The sequence below is a fragment of the Phascolarctos cinereus genome, unplaced genomic scaffold (genome assembly GCF_003287225.1).
Source record: "Phascolarctos cinereus isolate Bilbo 61053 unplaced genomic scaffold, phaCin_HiC Scaffold_3;HRSCAF=262, whole genome shotgun sequence".
In the NCBI taxonomy this organism is placed as follows: Eukaryota; Metazoa; Chordata; class Mammalia; order Diprotodontia; family Phascolarctidae; genus Phascolarctos; species Phascolarctos cinereus.
Window position 1 is genome coordinate 40388974 of NW_027555736.1, and position 26387 is coordinate 40415360.

Below are 26387 nucleotides of genomic sequence, written 5' to 3' on the forward strand. Positions count from 1 at the left end.
TACATGTGGGTCCTTTCCCCATTTTTATGATCTCTTTGGGATACAGGCATACAAGTTGTATTGCTGGTTCAAAAGGTATGCACATTTTTATAGCCTTTTGGGCATAGTTCCAAATTGCTCTCCACAATGGTTGGATGGGTTTGCAACTATACCAACAATACATTAATGTTCCAATTTTCCCACATCTTCTCCAACATTTATCGTTTTCCTATTTTGTCATTTTAGCCAATCTGATGAATGTGATGTGGTACCTCAGAGTTGTTCTGATTTACATTTCTCTAATCAATAGTGATTTAGAGCATTTTTTCATATGATTATACATAGCTTTAATTTCTTCCTCTGAAAACTGCCTGTTCCTATCCTTTGACCATGGAGAATGATTTGTATTCTTATAAATTTGACTTAATTCTCTATATATTTTAGAAATTAGGCTGTTATCAGAGATACTGGTTGTATATGCATAGTTTTGTTTATTAGTTCTTTTTCTGTTTGCAAATAGTGTCTTTCTTCATATGTCCTTTGTAGTTAATTTAGGTATTTATAATCAAAATAACTTATTTACTCAAAGCTATTCTTAAAACAATATTGCTGTTACTATATACAGTGTTCTCTTAGTTCTGCTCATTTTGCTCTTCATTATTTCTTGCAGGTCTTTCCATGTTTTTCTAAAATCATTGAGCTCATAATTTATCATAGCACAGTTGTATTCCGTCACAATCATATACCACAATTTGTTCAGCTATTATCCAATTGATCGTCATCTCTGCAACTTCCAGTTCTTTGCCATCACAAAGAGAGCTACTATAAACATTTTAGTACATATAGGTTCTTTTCCTTTTCCCCTAATGATCTTTGGAAACAAAGTAGTGGTATTGCTAGATCAAAGTGTATAGGTAGTTTTATGACTCTTTGGGCATAATTACAGATAGCTCTCCAAAATGGTTAGATCAGTTCACAATTCCACCAACAATGAGTTAGTGTCCCAGTTTTTCCACATCCCCTCCAACATTTGTCACTCTTATTCTATCATTTTAGCCAATCTGGTAGGTGTAAAATGATAACTCAAGGTTGTTTTAATTTGCATTTCTCTGATCACGAATTTAGAGCATTTTTTCATATGACTTTAAATAGCTTTGATTTCTTAACTGGAAAACTGCTTGTTCATGCCCTTTGAGCATTTATCAATTGGGGAATGACTTGTATTTTTATAGATTTGATAAAGTTCTTTAGATATGAGACCTATATCTGACAAAGTGTCTATAAAATTTTTTTCCCCAGTTTTCTGCTTTCCTTCTGATCTTGGCTACATTTGTTTTATTTGTACAAAACTTTTAAAGTTAATGTAATCAAAATTATCCATTTTACACCTAACTTTGCTCTCTATCTCTTGTTTAATCATATATTCATTTAGCCCATCCATAAGTCTGATAAGTAATATGTTCTGTGTTCTTTTAATTTTCTTGTAAAATCTCTTTATATCTAGGTCATGTATTCATTTTGACCTTGTCTTGGTAAAAGGTATAAGATATTGGTCTATGCCCAATTTCTGTCATACTGCTTTCTGGTTTTCCCAGCAATTTTTACCAAATAATGAATTCTTATTCCAAAATCTTAAGTCTTTACGCTTTTCAAATGCGAAGTTATTATGTTTGTTTGCTGCTATAAATTGTATGTCTACTCTGTTCCATTGATCTGCCTGTTTCCTAGCCGGTACCAAATAGTTTTGATAATTACTGCCTTATAATATAGTTTAAGATGTGTTAGTGCTATAAACCTTCTTCCTTTACATTAAAAAAAAAGTTTCCTTTGATATTCTTGACTTTTTTGTAACTCTTTAATCATAATTCCTCTGGCGTTCTATGCTGGGCCTTTTCTTTTCTCCCTCTGTATTGCTTCACTTGGTGATGTCGTTAGTTCCCATGGATTTAATGACCATCTCTATGATGATGATCGTCAAATCTACCTATCTTTTCTTAAACTCTCCACTGACCTCCAGTCTTTCATCTTCAGCTGCCTTTCAGACATCTCCAGCTAGATGTGCAGTAGACATCTTAAGCTCAACATTTCTAAAACTGAATTCATTGTCTTTCTTCCTACCAGAGGTTCCCCAACTTATTTGGCCTACCATCCCCTTTTCAAAAAAAAATCATTGAGCATCCCCTGGAAATCTTTCTTTAACTCTTCAACGGTTTTTTTGTTTTTTGGAATCTGCATCATTTCAAACTACTATCACCACCCCCCTGGACAGTTCCAGCGCCTCCAAGGGGCGGGATCACTCACTTTGGGAACCTATGTTAGACCCTTTCTCCTCTCCCCCACCTCCAACTTTTCTTATTACTGTAGAGGGCAGTACCATCCTCCCAGTCCCTCAGGCTCACAACCTAGTCATCCTGGATTCCTGCCTCTCTTTTACCCCCTTCCTGCAAATATCCAAGCTGTTACCAAGGCCTGTCAATTTCATCTTTGCGGCATATTCCAAACATGTCCCCTTCTCTCCTTTTGACACCGAGGCCACTCTGGTGCTTGCTTTCATCATCTCACACTTGGACTATTGTAATAGCCTGTTGGTAGGCCAGCCTCCCTCGAGTCTCTCCCCACTCCAATCTATCCTCCATTAAGTCAGCAAAGTGATTTTCCCAAAGCACAGCTCTGACCATGTTACCTCCCTACTTAATAAATTACGGTATCTCCCCATAACTTCCAGGATCAAATATAAAATCTGTTTCAAGTTCATGGCCTAGCCCCATGTCTTTGCAGCCTTCTTACGCCCTTACTCACCAACATTTATGCTTTGATCCAGTGGCACTGACCTCCTGGCTGTTCCACAAACAAGACATTCCATCGCTTGGCTCTGGGCGTGCCTGGAATGCTCTCCTTCCTCATATTCACCTGCTGACTTCTCTGACTTCTTTTAAGGCCCAGCTAAAATCCCATCTTCTGTCTGAAGCTTCTTCCCACCCCTTTCAATTGTAGCGCTTTTTCTCTTTTAATTATTTCCTATTTCTCCTGTAAATAACTTACTTGTACTTATTTGTTTGCCTGTTGTCTTCTGGAATAGACAGTGAGTTCCTTGAGGGCAAAGACTGTCTTTTGCTTCTTTTTATATCACATACCTTGCATTAACACAGTTAATAGATGTTTATTGGCTGATTTGACTGAAGTTTATTGAGTAGTGCTGAGGTGACATGTTTAAACCTGCACTTTTGGAAGATCACTTTGGCAGATGAGTGGAGGGTGGACTGGAGTGGGCAGCCAGTCCAACCAGCAAGCAGCCTGCTATAATGCAGATAAAAAGTACTACAGATTGAGATAGTTTTTGGATATGACTGATGTGGGAATTTGTTTTGCTTGACTAAATGCATATTTGTTACTAGGGTTTTTTTTTCACCTTTTAATGGAGATGAGATGTAGGAGGGAGAGAAAATATTTTTGTTAATTAAAAAATTAAATTTTAAAAGAAGAGTCCTTGCTTTAGAATGTAAATCTTGAAATATGTATTTTGACTTCTCTCAGAACCTTTTTTCCCTCCACACTCATCTTGGTTTTGTAGTAGATAGTCAGCATTGAAATAAGTAAGACATTTATAAGCATTCAGACTTATTCAGACTTGGTGAGGCAAAAGTCGCTGTAGAGTTTAGCTTAAACAGTCATGTGTTTCATCATGGCGTCAGTCAAAATAAGAGATTTTACATTTTTAAATTAAATATGTAGAAATTAGTCACTTCAATAGAAGTGAAGAAGTGCTCTGACTAGTTTTCTTTGTCTCCAGTAGACCAGCCTTTTCACAGAAAGTCCAAAGTTCAGAAGAAGCAAGGAATAATAAAGGAAGATAGAGGAGGGGGGAGTGACCAGCAGAGGGCAGCAATGAGAAGTGTACCTTGCTTGCCCAGTGTCCTATGGAGCCTTTGCTATATCCTCATGCAGAAAATAGAAATCTTGAAGTATGTTTTAGGAACCCCATGCCATTTGAGAACCAGGGTCCGAGTATCACTGCAGGGAAAGGGAAGGAATAAGTATTTACATAGTGCGTACTATGTGCCAAGCACTGAGCTAAGTAGGTTTTATAAATATCTCATGTGATCTTCACAGCAATCCTGGGAGGTAGATGCTATTATTGTTAGCCCCATTTTATAGTTGAGGAAATTGAGGTAGACAAAATGACTTGTCAAGGACCACACAGCTAGTAAGTATCTGAGGGCAGATTTGAACTCAGGTCTTCCTGACTCCAGACCCAGAGCTCTTTTCAATAGGCCACTAACTACAACAGAGTATCTGCATGAGTAAAGAGATCAGTCAGCATGGAAGATACTTTATAACTAGAAATCCACTGGCCATCAACTTGAGCAGGAGAGTCTAAGACGCAGAGATAAGAGATATGGCAAGAAAGGCAGATAATGCAAACCTTCGTTTGCAAAGAATCTTATCTGTAATCATACAAGTGAGCATCCTGTCTTGGCTTAAAGGGCTCTAGTGAGGGAGAGCTAGCTGTGTCCTGAGACTGCCCCTTCCATATTTGTCTTCTGCTTTGGAACTTGCACCCATTGTTCCTTGTCTGTTTTCTTGAGATTCAGTCCCTTTAATTCATGAAGACCCGTGTTGAGGATAGGAGGTAAGGTTCTTTTCTCCACTTTCTTTGGTGCTTCTTTTCATTTCCTTATCTTGACTGGAAAGCAAACATCATTGTCATTATTAAGGGGGGAAAGAGTTCCTAAAAGAACAGATAATGGTACAGCCTTGGTTTGCTGTACCTTTCATCTACCTCCCTCATATAAATACTTTTGTTAGCTTGGCTCTGGACTCAGGGCCAAATCTGCTCTGGCCACCTGAGCTTAGTGCGATTGAATGGAGTCAAACTGAAGAGGGCCTTCAATGCTAGGCCTAGGAGTTTGAATATAAAGTTATTGTTTAATGCTTTCATGATCATGTTGGATTCTGGATTGATATTTCAAATTTGGGTCTTTGAAAGAAGAAGGTCTATTACTTTTGTAACTATATAGTCTATTTTTTTTAACTGTTGTGTCTGTCACCTAAATATACTTTAGTAATATAATTTCATCCTTGCCTCCTAGACAGTAAGTGGGCAGCAACAATTACTGGGTTTATCCTGTGGTAGAGAAAAAGAGGCATAGGTGAAAAAATACCAATTATACCAAGGTTAGAAAATAAACTGTTAGATTTGAGTGCTTTGGACCCCTATCCAGTTCCTTAGACTGGACTAGATACAGACACCTGGGAGTGATTGGCTGACTGCTCTATGTTCGTGGTACCCCTGCCTATTGCCTAATGAAAACAGGGAGTAGAAGAGTGGTCAGGATTCTAGAATGACGGGAATGCTAAGAGACTAGCATTGGTGACTGAATGGTATTGTAGTCATAGTTGTCACTTGGCATGCCAGAGGTGGACATTTTAGGTACGATCATATACCATTCTACTTTCTGGCAAATATGTGTGTCTTTGCTAGAATTTTCAAGGATGTGTGTCAGTGATGTAACAATGATTATTGTAGTGGAAGCAGTAAATGTAGCTATTGGGATGACTGCTGTCCTTGGCATATAGGTATGGCTAGTTTGACTATTTAAACATGCCAAGAGATTGTCACCCATGGCATGTTAGTGGTGAAGAAACTTCTCACCACCAGCTTTTCTGACCTTCCAGGGTGTAGTAGAATAGCACTGTAAGTAATGACCTTTCATCTTCCACAGAGTAATGAATGGACAGCATGTTTGTAGCATAAAGAAGGCTGGATTTAAAGCCATTGGGTACTACTCAGTACCTGGGTTATCCTAGACAAGGTATTTCCCCTGTTTGAGTGTCACTTTCTTCATCAGTAAAATGATGTGGCTGGACCCTGACCTTCCTGCTCTAAAGCCCTGAGACCCTGAGAGTACTTGAAGTAGAATCACCATAAAGACTATTTGTAGGGATGGCCGACTCACTATAGGTCTGGTGTTGAGTAGATGATATATAGAATAGAGATGACATTTGGCTTCCTTTTGGGGGGGGGTTACTTAACTTACCCCCCTAATCCAATTTGGTGAAAATTTTTTTTGGTTGTTTGGACAAATGAAGAATATTAGTGCTGACAGAATTTTTGATCATCAGTCAACAAGTTTTATTAATTGCCTCCTGTGTACCAGGAGGCACTGCTAAACATGGGGGTACAAAGACAAAATATGAACAGTCCTTACTCAAGGAGCTTAAGTCCTAGTGGGGTAAAGAGGAGACAGTATGTGTATATTTAAATATTTACATGATAAATGGAAGGTAGTTGAGGGGGCACTAGCAGTTGGAGACATCAGAAAAGATGTCACATAGAAGGAGGGATTCTATAACGTGGAGGTGAGGAGGGAGTGTGCAATCCTGGCATGAGGGATGGCAAATACAATAGCAGAGAGATAGGGAAAGGATTGTGTGAGCAATAGCAGTAAGGCCATTTTGGCTAGACCATGGGGAGTGAGTCATGAATCAGGCGGGAAAGGTAGGTTGAGGTCAGATTGTTCATGTATGTAAAAGCCGAGAGGAAAAATTCACGTTTGATCCTAGAAACGGTGAATGAGGTGCCACTGAGGTGTGACTGTCTTTTTTACCTTTAGTCTTTTTTTTAGCTTGTATTTTTTATATGTACTGGTTTTCTTCATCTCTCTCCACAGCATTTATAGAGTTATGCTAATGAGATCAGTTTTAGAGGTTCAGTTTATTTTTTTAAGTAAATTTGTATTGATGTCTTTTGTTTTTTATACCTCCTGTATATCCTGCTATATCCACTCCCTTTTGAAGAGACATCCCTTATGAAAAAGGGAAAAAAAAGTTCAGCAAAACTAATCCATTCCGTGACCATCTTTGCCAGTTTTCAGGATGTGAGGTTAAACTTCATTGTTGTTTTGTTTTATGTTTCTCTTATTAGTTATTTGGAGCATTCTTTCATAAGATTGTTAATAGTTTGCAATTTGGCTTTTGAGAACTGTTCCTTTGACCAGTTATCTTTTGAGGGAATGGCTTTTGGTTATAAATATAAATGTGTGTCTATATTACATATATGTGTGTGTGTGTGTGTGTGTGTGTGTGTGTGTGTGTGTATACACATACACACATATATACATATGTGCTAATTATTACTATATATTAGATACTAAACTTTTATCAGAAATTGGATATAAAGATTATTTTCCTATTCTACCATTTTCTTTCTTATTCTAGATAAATTAATTTTGTTTGTACAGGAACTTTGTAGTTTCACGTAATCAACATTACCTGTTTTATCTAATGTAATTGCCTTTATCCTTTGTTGGGTTAAGAATACCTATTCTATCCATAACTGTGAGAAGTATAAGATCTGCTTCTCTTCTAATTTTTATATGGAATGAGCTTTAACATTAAGGTTGTTCATCCAGAATGGATTGTGGAATATGGTTTAAAGTATTGAATTGAGCACCATTTCTGCCAGACTGGTTTTCAGTTTTTCTAGAGAGTTTTTTTACCAAATCAAGTTTTTTCCTGAGTAATTTTTATTTTCTGGTTTATGGAACGCTGGGTTTTTGAGCTCCATCCTTTCTGATTCTCCCTAGTCTAGTCTGTTCAGTTAATCTTTCTATTTTTAACCAATACCAGGTAGTTTTGAGGACTGATGCTTTATAACAGTTTAAGGTCTAGAAATGCTATTCCTTTATCCTGACCTCTTTTCACCATTTCTTATTATATTCTAGATCTTTTATTTTTCCAAATGAATTTTCTTATCTTATTGAGTTCTAGTAAGTATGTCTTTGATGATTTTGATTGATTATCTTTGATTATTGATTATCTTTGGTAGTTTTTATCATTTTTATTATATTGGCACAACCCAGTCAGGAGCAGTGACTATTCCTCCAGCTGTTTAAGTTGTTCTTTATTTCTTTTAGGAGTACTTTGTAATTGGAATCTATTCAAGTCTTTTGTGTGCTTTGGTAGATTGATCCCCAGATATTTGTAGGTATTTGGAATGGGATTTCCCTTTTCTGTTACTGCCTTTTGAATTTTGTTTCTAAAATGTAGAAATGCTATTGATTTTTGAGCGTTTATTTTGTAGCCTTCAATTTTGCTAGAGCTGTTAATTGCCTCAGTAGCTTTGCTGATTCCCTAGAATTTTCCAGGTATGCCAGCATGTCATCAGCAGTTAGGGTTAGTTTTATTTCCTTTTTACTTATATTTCTGCCCTTAATTTATTTCTTTTGTCTTATTGTTATTACTAGCATTTCCACAACTATATCAGATGATAATGGGAGGAATGAGCTTCTTTGTTTTACTCCTGTATTTATTGAGAAAGCCAGTTTCAGTTTTGCTGATGGTATCCTGAACCTATCCAGCTGTCTTACAAATGTGTGCCTTTCTCACAGGGATAATCAAGTAATCAATGAACACGTATTAAGCACCTGTTGTTTACCAGGCCATGTGCTAAGTTATGGAAATATAAAAAGAAGGCAAAAGACATACCCTACCCTCCAGAAGCTCACAAACTAATGGGCGAGACAACAGACAAATATTTAAAAAATGTTACATGCAGGATAAATGGGAAATAATTAACAGAAGGAAGGCACTAGAATGAAGAGAGAATTGGGAAAGGCTTTCTCTACAAGGGATTAGTTGGGATTTAAAGGAAGCCAGAGGAGTCATTAGGTAGAGTTGAGGAAGGAGAGCATTGGAGGCATGGGGGACAGACCAAGAGAATGCCCAGAGCAGAGTGGCTTGTTCATGGAACTGCCAGCAGGCTAGTGTCACTGTATCAAAGAGTATATAGTGGGGGTTAAGGTGTAAGAAGACTGCAGAGGCAGTAAGGGGCTGGGTCATTTGAATGTTAAACGGGGCATTTTTGTATTTGATCCTAGAGGCAGTAAGAAGGGTAGATAGGCAGTATTTGATGTGTGACATTTCCCCTCTCTCCTTCCCTCAACTCCTCCATTTGATGAATGATGCCTTAAGTCCCGGTATGAGAGACTCCCTTCTTTTGGTTTAAGACAGCAGTTCTTAATCCTTTTGTGGTACAGACCTCTTTGGCAGTCTGGTGAAACCTATGTACCCCTTTTTGTATTTTTAAATGCATAAAATAAAATACACAGGATTATAGAGGAAACCAAATTGAAATATTTATCAAAATATATTAATAAAAATAAAACCAAGTTCATGGACTGCAAGTTAAGAGCTCCTCGTTTTAAAATTTCTGTCCCGTTAAAAGTACAGAACACTTGTGGCAGTAAGAGCTTTACTGAGGGAAAGTTTTGCTAGCAGAGAAGGTGATATACAACATTAGAGCCAAATGAGGGTGGTCAGAAGGTAGTATTGTAGTGCCAGCAATCAAACCAGCTTGGGGGGCCAGGGAGGGGCAAGGATAGAAGCAGTTAGACAAGAAGGTTGTCCTTATTAATTGTATGTAAATAATAAATGAATTAATTTCACATGTGTTTGTTGTCCTATCAAAAGGATAGAGATGCTACAATCTTAGCAAGATGTACTCGATCAGAATTGGGATTAAAGGTTGCTACGTGTATTTCACCATAAAAAATATATTCAAGAAAGCTGAATAAACCTTGAATATAGTCCTGTAGTAAAAGAATTTAACTATTAAATTTAAGAGTTGGTGGCACAATAATATTCCAGGCATGTGGGACAGAAAGTGAAAACTCATGGAGACAGGAGGTAGTTCTTCGTCTCTGAGGACAAGCCAGTCAGCCAGTGCAACTGGATGATAGAGTGTGTGGAGGGAAGTAAAGTATAAAGCGATTAGAAAGGTGTAAAAAGGGGTGTGTTCATTTTTGTGTCATAGAGGCACCAGAATAGGATTCTAGGGGAAGACGCTTATGTGAGGAAGATAGTACAGATTTTTGTTAATCCGTTCATTTTTGTTACAAATTTTTGAAGACTGATTTTTTAAATCATCCCTCAAACATTAGCCTGTTTATAAATTATAAAATCTAACTAGTGAGTCAATCAACTAGCATTTCTTAAGCGTGTTCTGCTATTTCCCAGACACTGTGCTAATCTCTGGGGATACATATAAAAGCAGAAAACAATCCTTGCTCTGTAGCAGCAACAACATATAAACATCTGTGTACAAACAAGCTGTATAAAGGATAAACTGGAAGTAATCCCAGAAGGAAGATATGAAGGTTAAAGAAGACTGGGAAAGGTTTCTTCTAAAAGTTGGTATTTTAGCTGAAACTTGAAGAAGCCAGGAGGCAGAGAAATCCAGGCACAAGGGAGGGCCCGTGAAAATACCAGGAGTCAGGAAATGGGGTGCTTTGTTTGAGAAAAGCAAGGTGGCTGAGGGGCAGGGTCACATGGTCAGAGCTGCCCTTTAGGAAGATCAGTTTGACAACTGAGTGGAAGATGGATTGCAATGGCAATATATTTTAGGTCCAGAAGACCAACCTGCAAGCTATTGCAGTAGTCCATTTGTGAGGTGCAGGGGGCCTGTACCAGGGTGGCAGAAGAGTCATATGGAATTTTAAATTGTCAAATTTCTTGCTTTCTTTTAAAGCTTCAGATCCATGACACAAAATGACCCTCACAGTGAAGATTCTCATCCTTAAACAAGAAGACCAAACCAGAGGTTGTGATGAACATGCCACTGAATCAGATCTCTGTCATTCCAGCTCGAGATGCTACCTCTATCAGGGTCTCCAGGAGTAAGACCAAAGAAAAAGACAGGGAAGAGCAGGTATGTTAAGTTATTTCTAAATTTCATTAGACATGATATGTGGCTTTTATAATGAACGTTTTCTCAGATCAGATATGCAAAGCCATGCAAATTTTAAGATTATGCGATAATAGCTTTAGGGAAAATTGTACTTTGATATGTTTTCATTTTTAAATACAAATGCTATATAATTATCTCACATTGATGCAAAAAAAAATTGTTCTTTAAGCTAATATATTCTTTAGTTGAGAAGGCAGCATGAAAAGAACACCAGATTTCCACTAAGAAGACATGAGTTCTGACTTTGAATGCACATGGCCTTACTGAAGTCGTAGGATCTTGATTTAGAGTTAGAAGGGATATCTGAGATCGTCTGGTTGAAGCCCTTCATTTTAGAGATGAGACGACAAGCCTAGAGAAGTAAAGAGATTGTCCCAGGGCTCCTAGTGATGGACGTCAGTCGTCTCATTCTTGCATCGAGTGCTAGGGTACTACACCATGCTTACTTTGCTTACTTTCATTTAACTTACTTAAGCTTCAGCTTCTTCTGCTGCTAAAGTAAGATAAAATTTGTATTACCTGACTTGTTGAAGGACCAAATTAGATGATGCCTATAGAATGCTTACTTAGGTCACTCTAAGGTAGTGGCTCTGCATCACCATTGATGTGACTATATTGCTATGAAGCCACTAGCGTATCTTCTCCATTTTGCCTGTAGTTATTGACCTTCCATTTTCACCCAAAAAATTATTTTGAAACAATCTGGCTTTGTTGGATCTTATACTGACCAAGCTTGCTGCAGGATCATTTTCCTATCTCTTGCCAGTGTGGTTTAAAATCTTAATCACTAAGCTGGTGTTGTCTTTGACTACCATCTATACCTACTTGTTTCTGAATGACATAAGATAGTGGTTGTCTCATCTTTATCATAATATAATATAATAATTTATGATTAAACTTATAATAAATTGTGTGTGTGTGTGTGTGCCTGTATGTATGTATGTATGTATGTATGTATACACATATATAATTATGTACCCTGAATCCATCAGGATACCCTGAATCCTGTCAGGAGGTTGGTAGCATGCTTCTTCATTGGTCCTCTAGAATCATGGTTGGTCATTGATTTGATCAGAGTTCTTAAGTTCTTTCAAAGTTGTCTTTACAATGTTGTTGTTACTATGTTTTCCTGGTTCTGGCCACTTCATTCTGAGTCAGTTCATACAGGTCATCCCAGATGTCTCTGAAACCATCCTCTTCATCATTTCTTATAGCACCATAGTATTCCATAACAGTACTTTCATATACTATAATTTGTTCAGCTATTCCCTAATTGATGGGCTCTCGCTTAGTTTCAAGGTTTTGTGGGGGTTTTTTGCCACCACAAAAAGAGCTACTTATAAATGTTGTTTACATGGGTTGTCCTTTGTTTCTTTGATATTTGGGGTTTTTTTTTGGGGGGGGAGTAATTGACCTTGTAGTGGTATCACTGGATCAGAATGTAACAAGTCCAGTTGAGTGAGTTTTGGGAAACAGTTCCACATTGCTATCTACAGTTAACTGGTTTGCAGCCCCTCCAACATTTCTTGTTTTTGCCAATCTGATAGATATGAGGTAGAGCCTCCTAATTGTTTTTAGTTTATATTTTTCTAATTATTAGTGATCTGAAGCATTTTTCACATAATTGGTTATAGTTTAGATTTCTTCTTTTGAAAAATTCTTGTTAAATCTTTTGATTTATTGCTTGAGGAATGACCTTGTCTTATATGTTTGAATCAGTTCTTTACATATCTTGGAAATAAGATCCTTATTAGAGAAACTTGCTGCAAACATTTTTTCTTAGTTACCTGTTTCAGTTCTGATTCTACCTCCATTGTTTTTTGTTTGTTTTTTTTGCAAAACCTTTTTCATTTTATGTAATCAAAATGATTCATTATATCTTCCTGGTCACCTCTGTCCCGCGTTTGATCATGATTGTTTTCTTATGTGAAAGGTGACTTTTTCCTTCCTCCGCCAGTTTGTTTGTGATGTTACCTTTTTTGTATTACATGTATATCCATTTAGAGCTTATCTTGGTACATGGTGTGAGGTATTGGTCTACTTGCTATCTGCCAAATTGTTTTGCAAGTTTCCCAGTAGTTTTTATTGAATAGTCCATTCTTCTCCCAGTAGTTCAGGTCTTTGGGTTTATTTAACACTGGGCTGTTGTGTTCATCTTCTTCTGAATGTTGTGTACTTCATCTCTCTCACTGATCAACCTCGCTGTTTCTTAATGAGGACTAAGGATTCTAATGATTACTGCCTTGTAGTTTAGTTTGAGATCTGGAGCTGTTGGGTTCACTTTCTTCCTAGTCCTCTACCACTCCCACCTCCTCACCTTATTTCCCCTGAGATTCTTAACCTTTTGTTCCTTCAGATAAATTTTGTTATTATTTCTACCTTTGGATCACTTTATTGGTATGGCACAGAATAAGTAAATTAATTTAGGTGGTATTGTCACTTTTATTACATTGATTCAGCCAACCCACAAGCATTTAACATTTCTCTAGTTACTTGTCTTTATTTGCAGGTGTTTTGTAGTTGTATTCATATAGTTCCTCTGTGAATCTTGATAGGTAAACTTCTAAGTGATTTATACATTCAATAGTTATTTTAAATAGTTTTTTTCTGTCTCTTCCTGCTGGATTTTCTTGGTAATGTACAGAAATACTGACGACTTAACATCTATTTTAATCCTGCAATTTTGCTGATATTATTAATTATTCATTTGAGTTAATTTTTTTTTGTTTCTTCAGGGTTCTTTAAGTATAGTATTATATCATTTGTAGAATTTCATTTTCTTGTGTCATTTGCAGAATTTCATTTCCTCTTTGCCTGTGCTTATTCCCTCGATTTCTTTCTCTTGTCCTCTTATTGTAGCTAACATTCCTGGCACTATATCAAATAACACTGGTGGTAATGACCATAGCTTCTTTATCCTTACTCTTACGGGAAAGCCATTAATTTAACTCCAATATTTATATTGATAACTTTTGATTTTAAATAGATATTATTTTTCACATTAAGGAAAGATCCACTTATTCTTAAGTTTTTTAGTGCGTTTAAAAAAAATAATGGTTTTTTTGTATCTATTGATTTTTTTTGTTATTTTATTATATTTTTCTTGTTATTAATAGGGTCTATTATGTTGATAGTTTTCTTAATATTGAGCCAGTGCTGCATTTCTGATGTAAGTTCAACCTGGTCATGGTAATCTTTGTGAGGCTACTGTAGCCATTTTGCTAATATGGCATATAGTTCTCTTTCTCTGTTTTGATTCACCCTGGTTTAGCCATCAAGACCTTATTTGGTAGGATCCCTTTTCTTTTCTTCTATTTTTCAAAGAGTTTCTATAATATTGGAATTAATTGTTTTTTGAATATTTAATGAATTTACTTGATCTGATTCTGGATTTGTTTTTTGTTTTTTTGTTTGGGAGCTCATTTTATGGCTCATTAAATTTTTTTTGGACTAGATTATTCTCTTGTGGTGTCGTTTTGGGCATTTTATATTTTTGTAAATATTCATAAATTTCATTTAATTTTTTTCTTTTATTGGTATGTAACTAGGACTTCTAGATCATGTGACTAACAAGGTAGAAGATTAAATATTTTCCCTAATCCTCATGATCTCTCAGATCTTTCTGAAGTAGGAATTATATGTAAGAAGTAATGCAATTTCAGGTGTTTCCAAGAACCCAAACCCCCAAAAATCTGATGAACTAACAATAGGGAAGAGTCTCTTACATTCACTCAGCACCCTCTCCCCAGTATCCACAGCCATGCTTTTGGCAGTAGGGCTACACAAACTAACCCAATAGAATTCAACTTTCACTCCTTTTCCCTTATCCCAAGTGTGGTGGAGATCTCAACAGCAGAAATTTGTTCAGGCTGTGATAGCAGTGCTCTGTGTCACAACAGAACTCAGCCAGAGAATATAGGAAAAGGAGTAGGATGTATGTGGTTGTGGCTATGGCTGTAGTTATGTGGCACTCCACTAAGCCTGAGGAAAAGCCTAGTATCTAGCTGGGGCCAATTTTGTCTCCCCAAAAGTCAGAGAAGAGACCGAAGCTGGTGAACTTTGAATTCCCTAGTGTGGGAGGAGTCTGAGAAGCTTTGAGACCCCATCCTCAAGGAAATCACTATCAAAAGGGAAGGAGTCAGAAAGTGAGCATTAAGGGAAAACAAGAGGGAAAAAACTGAAATTATCAGAGATCTTGGAAGGAAAAGGACTTAAAGACTGTTAGCATAATCAGATAAATGAACAGGGATATTAATAGCAGAAGAGAATATGACCTTCAGCTAATCTTAAATAATTTGGACACATAAACAGATATTGCAAGACCAAGGAAAATAAATCAATACCTGATGGGGCAGAAGACCCTGTCAGTTCATTGTTGTTGGTTGTTTTGTTGTTTTTTTTTTAATTTTAAATTTATTTAAACATTCTTTTTTTAAAAAATTTTGATTTCTGAAAGAAAATAGACAAAAAAACCACAAGAAAAATAAAGAAAAAATATGCTTCGATCTGCATTCAGATTCTGTCAGTTCTTTTTCTGAAGGTGTGAATAGCATTTTTCATCATAAGTCTTTCAGAATTGTCTTGAATCATTGTATTGTTGAGTATAGCTAAGTCATTCACAGTTGATTGTCATGCAGAGTTGCTGTTACTGTATACAGTGTTCTCCTGGTTCTGCTAATTTCACTTTGCATCAGTTCATATAAGTCTTTCCAGGTTTTTCTGAGAGCATCCTGTTCGTCATTTCTCATTGCACAATAGTATTGTGTCACAGTCATATACAATAATTTGTTCAGCCATTCCCAAGTTAATGGATATCTCCTCAATTTCTAGTATTTTGCTACCACAAAAAGAGCAGCTATAAATATTTTTGTACATAGAGGTCCTTTTCTTTTTCTTTAGTATCTTTGGGACACTGACCTAGTAGTGATATTGCTGGGTCAAAGGGTATGCACAATTTTAAAGCCTTTTGGACATAGTTCCAAATTGTTTTCCAGAGTAATTGGACCAGTTCACAACTCTTTCAGCAGTGTCCCTCTTTCTTCACAGCCCCTCCAGCATTTATCATTTTCCTTTTTGTCATGTTGGCCAATGTGATAGGCATGAAATGGTATCTCAGAATTGTTTTAATTTGCATTTCTCTAATCATGGTAACTTAGAGCATTCTTTCATCTGACTGTTGATAGCTTTGATTTCTTCTTCTGAAAAATGCCTTTCATATTGTTTGACCATTTATCAATTGGCGAATGGCTTTTATTTTTATAAAATTTGTTTTAGTTCCTTATATATTTGAGAAATGAGGCCTTTATCAGAGAAACTTGCTGTAAATTTTCCCCCTTAGTTTCCTGCTTTCCTTCTAATTTTGTCTGCATTGGTTTTATTTGTGTAAAGCCTAATTTTTAGCTTCATGTAATCAAAATTATCCATTACTTCCTGTGATCTCTGTCTCATTTGGTCATAAATTCTTCCTTTATCCATAGATCTGATAAGTAAAAGTTTCCACACTTCTCTGATTTGCTTATGATGTCATCCTTTTTTGATATATATCACGTTTGATCTTATCTTAGTATACAATGTGAGATGTTGGTCTATGCCTCATTTCTGCCAGACTGCTCTGTGGTTTTCCCAGCAATTTTTGTCAAATGGTGAGTTCTTGCCCAGAAGCTTAGACCTTTGGCTTTATCAAACACTAGACCACTATGGTTGTATACTACTATGTATTGTGTACCTAATCTATCTCACTAATCCACCATTCTATTTCTTAGCCATTACTAGATTGTTTTAATGATTACTGCTTTATAATATAATTAGAAATCTGGTACTGCTAGGCCACCTTCTTTCACGCCACCTTCTTTCACATTTTTTTTCATTGATTCTCTTGATATTTTTGCCCTTTTGTTCTTCCAGATGAATTTTATTATTTTTTCTAGCTCTATAAAATAATATTTGATAGTTTGATTGGTATGGCACTGAATGAGTAAATTAATTTAGGTAGAATTGTCATTTTTATTATATTGGCTCAACCTACCAAGCAATTAATATTTCTCCAGTTTTTTAGATCTGACTTTATTTGTGTGAAAAGTGTTTTGTAATTGTGGTCTTATGGCTTCTGGTTTGTCTTGACAGAGAGAATCCCAAGTATTTGATATTGTCTGCAGTTATTTTAAATGTAATTTCTCTTTCCATCTCTTCCTGCTAGACTTTGTTGATAATATATTAGAAATGATGGTTATTTTTATGGGCTTATTTTGTAACCTGCACCTTTGGTGAAGTTCTTTATTATTTCAACTAATTTTTTAGTTGATTTTCTAGGATTCTCTAGGTATACCATCATATCTGCAAAGAGTGATCGTTTTGTTTCTCCATTGCCTATTCTAATTCCTTTAATTTCTTTTCCTTCTTTAATTGACATAGCTAGTATTTCTAGTATGATATTGAATAATAGTGGTGATAATGGGCATTGTTGCTTCACCTCTGTTCTTATTGGAAAGACTTCTAGCTTAACCCCATTACAGATAATGCTTGCTGATGATTTTAGATGGATATTACTTATCATCTTAAGGAAAGCTCTATTTATTCCTGTGTCAGCTCTGGTCTTTTCATCAGGAATGATTTAAAGTCCTCTTTTTCATTAAGTCTCCATTTTTTCTCCTGAAGGATTATACTCAGTTTTAGGTTATTCTTGTTTGTAATCCTATCTTCTTTGCCTTCTAGAATATCATATTCTAAGCCCTCTGTTGCTTTAATGTAGAATCGGCTAAATCTTGTATGGTCCTGAGTATGACTTCACGATATTTGAATGGTTTCTTTTTGGCTGCTTGAAGTATTTTCTTTTTGACTTGGGAGCTCTGGAATATGGCTATAATATTCATAGGAATTTTCGTTTTAGGATCTCTTTCAGAGGTGATTAGTGGATTCTTTCAATTTCTATTTTACCCTCTCTTTTTTTTCTGTTTGGATAGTATTTTATTTTTTCCCAATTACATGTAAAGACAATTTTTGATGTTCATTTTTAAAAAAAATTTTGAGTTCCAAGTTTTCTCCCTCCTTCATTCACCTCCTTCTACCCCTCCTTAAGATGGTAAGCAATTTGATGTAGGTTGTGTATGTCTAATTATGTATAAAATATTTCCGTATTAGTCATGTTGTGAAAGAAGAAACAGACCAAAAGGAAAAAAACATGAAAAAAATAAAGTGAAAAATTGTATGCTTCAATCTGCATTCAGATTCCATCAATTTTTTTCTCTGGATGTGGATAGTATTTTTCATTATAAGTTCTTTGGAATTATTTTGGATCACTCTATTGCTGAGAATAGCTAATCATTCACAGTTGATCATTGTGCAGTATTGCTGTTACTTGTGTACAATGTTCCCCTGGTTCTGCTCACTTCATTTTGCATCAATTTGTGTAAGTCTTTCCAGGTTTTTCTGAAATCAGCCCATTTGTCATTCTTACAGCACAATAGTATTTCATTACAATCATATACTACAGCTTGTTCAGCCATTCCCTAGTTGACAGGCATCCCTTCAATTTGCAATTCTTTGCCACCACAAAAAAGAGCTACTGTATATATTTTTATACAAATAGGTCCTTTCCCCATTGTATTTAAACTCTCTCTTTCTAGGATATTGGGGCGGTTTTCCTTTTTAGTTTCTGACCTCAAGTTGTCTTGGGCTAGAAAAATGTCTCACCTTTTATTGATTCTGCCACTCCAGAATTTGATTTGAAGCATTATTTTAAAGTTGTTTGGAGGGGATTATTGGGATGGCTAAGCTGCTTTCTATACTCTACCGTCTTGGCTCTGCCCCCAGAAGTCTCCTACCCTGTTGATTCTTAAGACAGCATGAGACTAGGGGGCAGCTAGCTGTGTGACCCTGGGCAAGTCACTTAACCCCAACTGCCTAAAAAAAAAATGATAGCTAGGCACTTTGGGGCAGCTAGGTGGCACAGTGGATAGAGCGCTGGCCCTGAAGTCAGGAGTACCTGAGTTCAAATGCGGCCTCAGACCAAACACTTGACAATTACTAGCTGTGTGACCCTGGGAAAGTCACTTAACCCCAACTGCCTAAAAAGACAAACAAAAAAAACAAAACCAAAAGAGAGCATGAGACGATAGCAGGATGTTCCTGATTGGTCAAAAAAGAAATAAGAATTGTGAAGGTATTTATGGCCTGAAAAGCAGAACTAATTGGTAAAATAGAATAACCCAAATCCATAATGTTAAGTCTTGCCAAAGAAACAAAAGAGAGGTAACTAAAGAATGCAAATTCATGGAAGTGAAAGACAATCTGGAAGAAGAGAAGCATAAAGTAATAATGTTAAAAGAAAGCATGATTTTCATGCAAGCAAAATATATTGCTCTTGAATACAAGAGCTATAGAGACAACATAAGGAATTACAGGGCTCCCAGAAGGACATGACGAGTCAAAAAACTTGAACTTCATAATGCAAGAAAAAAAAATAAGAAAAATGTCTAGACCTTCTGAACACAGAAGACAAAGTGCTAATTGAAAGAATCCACAGAATACCTCCAGAAAAATTCCTGTGCTGCAAACTCTACACATAGTAGTTAAATTTAAGAATTCTACTGACAAGCAACGGATTCTGCAAGCTGTGAAGAAAAAGACTTTCAAATATGAAAGAAAAGAAATTCAAATAACACAAAAAACTTCTGCACCTACCAGAAACTGCAGGAAGGAATGGAATAATGTGTTCCAAAGAGCAAAAACAAGCTTAAGATACAGTCCAACATAATAGACCCTGCAGATCTAAGCCCAACCATAAGTGTAAAAAGGTAGACACTCAGTAAAAAGCAAGTGTTTGATATCTTCTTAGAGGAAAAAAAAACTGAGACAACAGAAATACAAGAAAAGTATATAAATATGGTAGCCAGGGGCAACAGCTGAAACAACATAACAAGAGAAGGACCATTAAGAAATTTATTTCTCAGTGTACAAGAATGAAAGAAGAAATGGTGGAGGAGAAATAGGCTTTATGAGGTTTAGCTGTCCCCCGTTCCCCTATCCTGTTTTCTTCAGTAGATAAAGTACTAGGCCTAGAGTCAGGAAGACCTGAATTTAAATCCAGTCTCATTCACTTACTAACTGTGTGAGCACAGGGGAATCTCTTAACCTCTGCCTGCCTCAGTTTCCTCATTTGTAAAGTAAGGATAATAATAGCACCTACCTGTCAGCATAGTTGTAAGAATCAAATGAGGTAATATTTATAAAGCCCTTAGCTGGCACATAGTAGGTGCCACATAAATACTTATTCCCTTTTTTTTCCTCTCCCTTTTCCTTACTTGTATAGTTCCTATTTGTGCCCTTTCTCTCTCCTCCCCCCACCCCTTCCTTCTTTAAAATCGTTAAACGTAACAAAAACATTCGTAGGCTCCCTGTCTTATTTAACTACCTCTGTGACCCTGGAATGACGTTAATACAAGGGTACACTTGTGTCATCTACCCCTAAGAGAACATAAACATTTCATCCTTATTTAGTCCTTTGTGATTGCTTGCTCATTTTTACCCTCTTGTGTTTCTGTTATTCTAAGTTTGGTTACCACTCCAGGGGTCCTAGCTTTTGTTCTTGACCTTTTATGCATTCTTCTAAAGGAAAAAGTCAGGAAAGGATTTTCAGTTAAAAATATTTATTTCTTAATATTTTCAGTTGAAAGAGAAGCCTACCATGTTTCTCTTTCATTGGTAGCTTTCAAGAAGGAGATGTATGACTGACTAATAGTTTATTGTGTCAGAGGTGTTACAGAGGGGACTCCTGTATCGTGTGGCAAGATGGATTGCTCCTATTAATATCTCAACTGCATATTGCAGAATGGATTGGTTTTCACATATGAGTTGGATTAGATGTCTGCTGATGTTCCTTTCCATTCTGAAATTCGTTAGTTCTTTGAATTTGCAGTTGCCAGAGTTGCTTTTTTTTTTTTTAAACTCCAAGCTTCTCCCTGAAACCTGTTAAACACCATAATTCCTCTGTTGACTTTGTGTGGTTTGCGAGTCACGGAAGACTACTGTCTATGGAGAATTGAAGTTGAGGATCCTCCAGAGGGCCCTGGAGAGGCACATGGTGGGCGTCAGGGGGCTGCAGCACAAGCAAAGGAATACAAAGGAGTGGGATGAAGATGCGATATGTATTGGATCTGAACCTGTGGTTTCATCAGTATAGAGAATTCCTTCATTCTGTCAGGGTAGGTTGGCCCCTTCTCTGCAGCTTCGTCTGAGAGGTTATGTCACCTGCCCAGGATCACACAGCCAGTAGTTGTCAGAAGCAAGACTCAAACTCAGGTTTTCTTGGCTTTGAGCCCAGCTCTTTGTTGGCTATGTCACACTCTCCATCAAAATGTCATAAAAATCGGCTTTAAAGAATGTGAGGCAGTCTTGTAACAAGAGTGAGGGATCACATGTGGATCACAGCTGCTCTCGGAGGGTATCCTCAGAATGTCAGGAGAAATTGAGAGTGGATACTTTGTGGCAAACGTGAGGGAGCACATGGAAGACGTTTGTGTGGAACTTTGATCTGTGTTATTGGAGAGAATGCTAATTTGGATGAGATCAGAAGTTGGTAGAGGATTGGAGAGTGAATGAGGTATCTGGGACGTAGAGTACTTGTTGGGTTTTGTTGTTCTTTCCACAAATTTCTCTTCCATTTTTAACCTCGTTTTCGGTGTTTCTCTGGTGTAAGATTGAAAGCATAAGAAGTTTGGATTAACTTGGCTTTAGCCAAAAGAGTTAGTGTTGACTGATGTTTCTGAATCACTGGAGCAAGTAATCTGGTAGTTTAAATTTATCTGGTAGTTTAAATACTTTCTTTTGGTTCAAGGCCAAAGTTACCTGAGAGGAACCAGAAAGGGTCTAGAAATTATTTCTCTGCCAGTGGTTTTTTTTTTTCTTTTGAAGCACACACAGTAACCTAGTTTTCACGTGGACAGTGTGATCCTTTATTTGTTTCTAAACACTCAGTGCTGTATGATGGCATTTTGGAGGACATTTTTATTCAAACTTAAAGTCCTGGTTATTTCCTTTCCCAATCTATGTACCATAACTACTTTATTTAGACAGACAACAGCATTATTTTGGCAGATAATTTCTCCTCATTGATATAACAATGCTGTCATTACTATAGTTATAGGCTATAGTTACTTACTCTTCCTGCTGTCAGTGTATATATATATTTTACTTTTCATGAACTTCCTACCAGGAGAATCCAAGTTTATAGGCCATTGCTTCAGAGAGAATTTTAATGCTCAAAATGACCATTGTGTTTAAAAGTCAAAGTGTAGGGTATTAATTATACAGTTACTAGAAGGCTGAGGTTGTAGCACATTGAGATCTGATCACAAATTTGGGCGTCCTTTGTCATGTAGACTTTGAAGGAAATTTTATATTATTTTGTTGATGTCTTTTAATTTTATATCGCATTCAGTTCCAAATATATCCCCCTCCAAGAGCTATCCTTTGTTGAGAAAGATTTAAAAAAAGAAGGGGAAAAAAAGCAGTTCAATAAAATACATCAACCATGTCTGGTATAGTAAATTCCGTTTTCCATTCTCAGCAATACAGACTTATTAAAAATTGTTTTTAAAAATCATGGCATAATAAGATGGCAGATTTAAAGCTTGAAAGAGGGCTTATTGAATCAGCTGTGACTTAGAAAGTATAAATGACTTGGCCACAAAGATTGCAGCAGAGACCAGATTACAGCTCTTGTCTGTACGTTTGCTGCAATTCCAGTTCTTTTTCCATTACACCTATTGGCCTGGTTACTAATACACCACCGAAGCCAGGACACTTCAGAAATGCTTAGTCCATAATTAATTTTGATGGGTGCTGCCTTGGTGTTAAAGATGTAGGTACCTGTATTGTGTTTGACATAGATTAAAAATGGGGAAAATTGTAATGGCCTTGTTGTTGTACCATATAGATAAAAAATCAAGAAGTATACAAAAGTAACTTTCAGCTGTAAAGGAAAATGAATATGGCAGGCTGTTGCTTTGTCCTCATTCTTCTCCTGGAATCTGCAGAAGTAGTTAACTCCAACGAAGAGTCCTCTTTCCATTTACTAATCAAAGGGAAGGTAACTGGAATCGGATCTAGAAACTCTTAAAGAATAATTGAAAGGACTTGAGTCTGTTTAGCTTGAAGAAGTTGAGTCATAGGAGTTATTTTTCAGTATTTGAAGGTTTATCATGTTAAACAATGGTGGAGAAATTTAATCTTGAAAATAAAATTGCTATTCTTATATCATCTCATATAAGAGAGAGCACACATTCTGATTATGTGCTTTTCTGGGAGGCAAAACTAGTACTGATTGTTGGGAATTACAAAGTGGGGTTTTGGCTCCTTATAAGGAATAACTTGAAAAAATTAGCTGGCTGACGTTAGAATGGGGGGGGTGCCTTTTTACTTATTCTCACTGAAAATGTTCAGAAGGTAGATGACCATCTAACTTCCAGGGATATTGTGGAAAGGAATATTATGGTAGGTGGTAGAATGTTGGATGAAATGATTCTTAGCGTCATTTCCATGTCTGCGAGTCTATAAAAATAAAGTTGAGCTTTCCTTGTTTTTAAAAAAAGTTTCAAATAATGCCTTCACTTCTCTGTGGGGTTGAGAGAAAACAACCTTCAAATTATACCTCAAATTGGAGCATGCAGACACTTGATAGTTGTTGGCCAGGGATCAGTATTTCTACTTAGAGCTGTACTCTGGGCCACATACATTTAAACAATTGATTGAATATTTACAGTAATATCCTTAAAAGCCAAAAAGTGCTGTTGAATCAAAAAGATACTAATTGAACCCAGGAACTTTTTTTTTTTTTGGCTAGGCAGTGGGGTTAAGTGGCTTGCCCAGGATCACACAGCTAGTGTCAAGTGTCTGAGGCTGGATTTGAACTCAGGTCCTCCTGACTCCAGGGCCAGTGCTGTATCCACTGCTCCACCTAGATACCCCATGTCCAGGGACTTCTTGACCAAAAAAAGAAAACAAAACAAAATAGGCTCAGTATCTTCAAAATCTGGGAAGTCACAAGGAGTAAGCAAGAGTCTGACTATACAGACATTATCACAGTGTAAAAGTCTTGGATTTGGCATTGGGACTCCCTTCCCTTCTCCCTCCCCCCTCTTTTTTTCTTTCTTCAATTTAATTCTAGAGTATTTTGCTTCTACTGATGATATGATTTTTTTAGACTTTGTGACTGAAAGCATCAGGAAATATACTTTCTTCAATATACCTGAATTAGTCTGTTTGACAGAAGACCCTGTACAATTCGATTGAAATAGGGATCTGGAAATATAATCTTGCTCTTACACACTGAAATAGAGTGGCATTTTTTTTGATCTATAGCAAAAAACTGCAAGCAAAGTAGCTGCTCATCAATTAGGGAATGGTGAAAGAAATTATAATATGCTATATAATGCAATATTACTATGCTGTGTTGTTGTTCAATCATGTCCAACTCTTCATGACCCCATTTGGGGTTTCTTGGCAAAAATACTGGAGCAGTTTGTCATTTCCTTCTCTGGCTCATTTTACAGGTGAGGAAACTGAGGCCAACAGGGTTAAGTGACTTCCCCAGGGTCATCCAGCTAGTAAGTGTCCGAGGCCAGATTTGAGCTCAGGAAGATGAGACATCATCACTCTAGTCCTGGCTCTGTGCACTATGGCGCCCCCTAGCTTGCCCCCTTACTGTGCTATAAGACAGTGACTGAATACAGAGAAGGATAGGAAGCTTTATAACAGGGGTTCTTAATCTGGGGTCCATGACCTTGTTTTTTAAAAATATTATGTTAGCTGGATTTCAGTGTAATTGGTTTCCTTTGTGCTTTATTTTATGTGTTTAAAAACATGATTCTGAGAAGAGGTCCATGGGCTTCACCAGACGCTGCCAGAGGAGTCCATGACACAAATGGTTAAGAACTTGTGACTTAAACGAACTTTGTAAAGTGAAGTAAACAGACCCTGAAAAACAATTTACACAATGACTGCATCAATGTAAATGGAAGAAGAACAACAAAACAATAGAAACCCAGTGCTGCAAAATTCTAATGCCCATGCTTGGCCCTAAAGAGAGATATGAGTATGTTAATGTGGCTCCCAAGTAATAACCAGAGTTGAAAGGCTCACAATGAATTTTCTTTCCTTCCTTCTTTTTTTTGGGGTGGGGGGGGAGAGTGAAGGAGATTCAAGTGAAGGTAGTCATAAGGGGTATAATTAAAGATTCCTTTTTCCACAATGAGCAGAAAAAAAGAGAGAGAGGTGAGAAGATGCCTCTTTCACAGAGGTATTATAGAAGTCAGCCTTCTATGATAATCTGGTTGTCTTGGAGGCGCTGGGAGGAGAGGTACAAAAGGAATGTAGAAGATATAAAAACAAAAGATATCAATAAATTTTAATTTAAAAAATAGTATAATGGGAGTGTGATTGAAAGTTATTTTGTTTTTGTCATAGATCCTCCATTGCCACAGATGGCAGCCTGTCTGGAAATTAAAATCTGAAAGGGGTTGCTTCAGGCCCTGAGAAATTAAGGGGGTTGCCTGTGGTCATATGATCACCTACCTAGCTGACAAGGGTCAGAGAATGGATTTGAACCCAAGTTTTAACTGATTTTAAGTTCAGCAGTCTGTCCACTTTGCCCCTGCTTCTTATGCCTTAGAAAAATAACAATGTCAACATGCTTTATAAAATTGTCACACCAGCAAAGAAAAGAGGAGGAGGACTGACTTGTATATAGCACGTAAAGTTTACAAAATACATTCAGTACGTGATTTAATTTGATTACAAGTTCATGAAAGGAACACTGTCAGCACATGGATCTCTGAATATTTTCTTGTAGCAGAGCATGTTAATGGGCTTGTTTTTTGTTCATGTGGTTTTATTTGTAAGAAGCGACTATTTGCTAAACCCCTGCTTAAGGCATGATGCTGAGTGCTGAAGTAATTTGTCTCCAAAGAATCAGAGTAGTAGGCTAGTCTGTATCAGATGGCTTTGAACCATGGATAGTGAACTCAGAGGTTGGGCCTAGAGCTGGAAAACACTGTAGAGGCCGTCCAGTGCTACGCCCTCGTTTCAGACTGCTCCAAGAAAGTTTGATGACTTGTCCAACAGTTTCAGAGGCAGTATTTGAACCCAGGTCGTCTGACTTCAGAGCCAATGCTTCTTCCACTGTAGCATGCTGTTTCTTAATCTAGGACTACATGTTTTTTCTTTTGTGTGCATTTTTGTATTTTTACTGGAGACTTCTGGTGACTTCATATTTTTGTATGTGTGCATGATAATAAAGGAAATGGCTTGTGTTTCATCATCATTAGGTAAAACGTATTTATACATTTCAGTCATCATACATTGAAGCTGGGGTCCCTCCTCACCATTTGTGCTGGCAGCTATAGTCACAGTGCTGATAGGTGACCTCCCATCCAAATTTCAGCACCTAGCCTAGCCATATATTTATGTGACAGTTCAGAGGGGAGGCCTATGACTAAAGCCTGATGGCATTCAGGGGAGGCTCCTGATGGCAGCTCATCATAGGGTATGGGTGTCCTGGTAGAGGAGATAGAACCAGTCAATAAATCCATTTGTTTTAGAATTTATATTCTGTTTTGCTGACCCATAAGGGAACCAGCTGCAAAGTGAGCTTTTTATTAGTCAAGAT

The 26387-nt window shown here is 36.9% G+C and overlaps 1 protein-coding gene across 5 annotated transcripts in view; it reads left to right on the forward strand.

Annotated features, from left to right (window-relative positions):
• Nucleotides 1–26387, forward strand: part of MARCHF8 (membrane associated ring-CH-type finger 8) — a 94251-nt gene that overhangs the window by 23960 nt on the left and 43904 nt on the right. For 3 of the 5 annotated variants that reach the window (XM_020994479.2, XM_078150782.1, XM_020994478.2), the window contains exon 2: nucleotides 10508–10687. In XM_020994479.2, the coding sequence (XP_020850138.1) occupies nucleotides 10586–10687 (102 nt within the window). In that variant the 5' untranslated portion in view covers nucleotides 10508–10585. Of the gene's footprint in view, nucleotides 1–5530; nucleotides 5675–10507; nucleotides 10688–26387 lie in introns of those variants that run through there. The other 2 variants (XM_020994480.2, XM_020994481.2) reach the window with 2 other exon arrangements.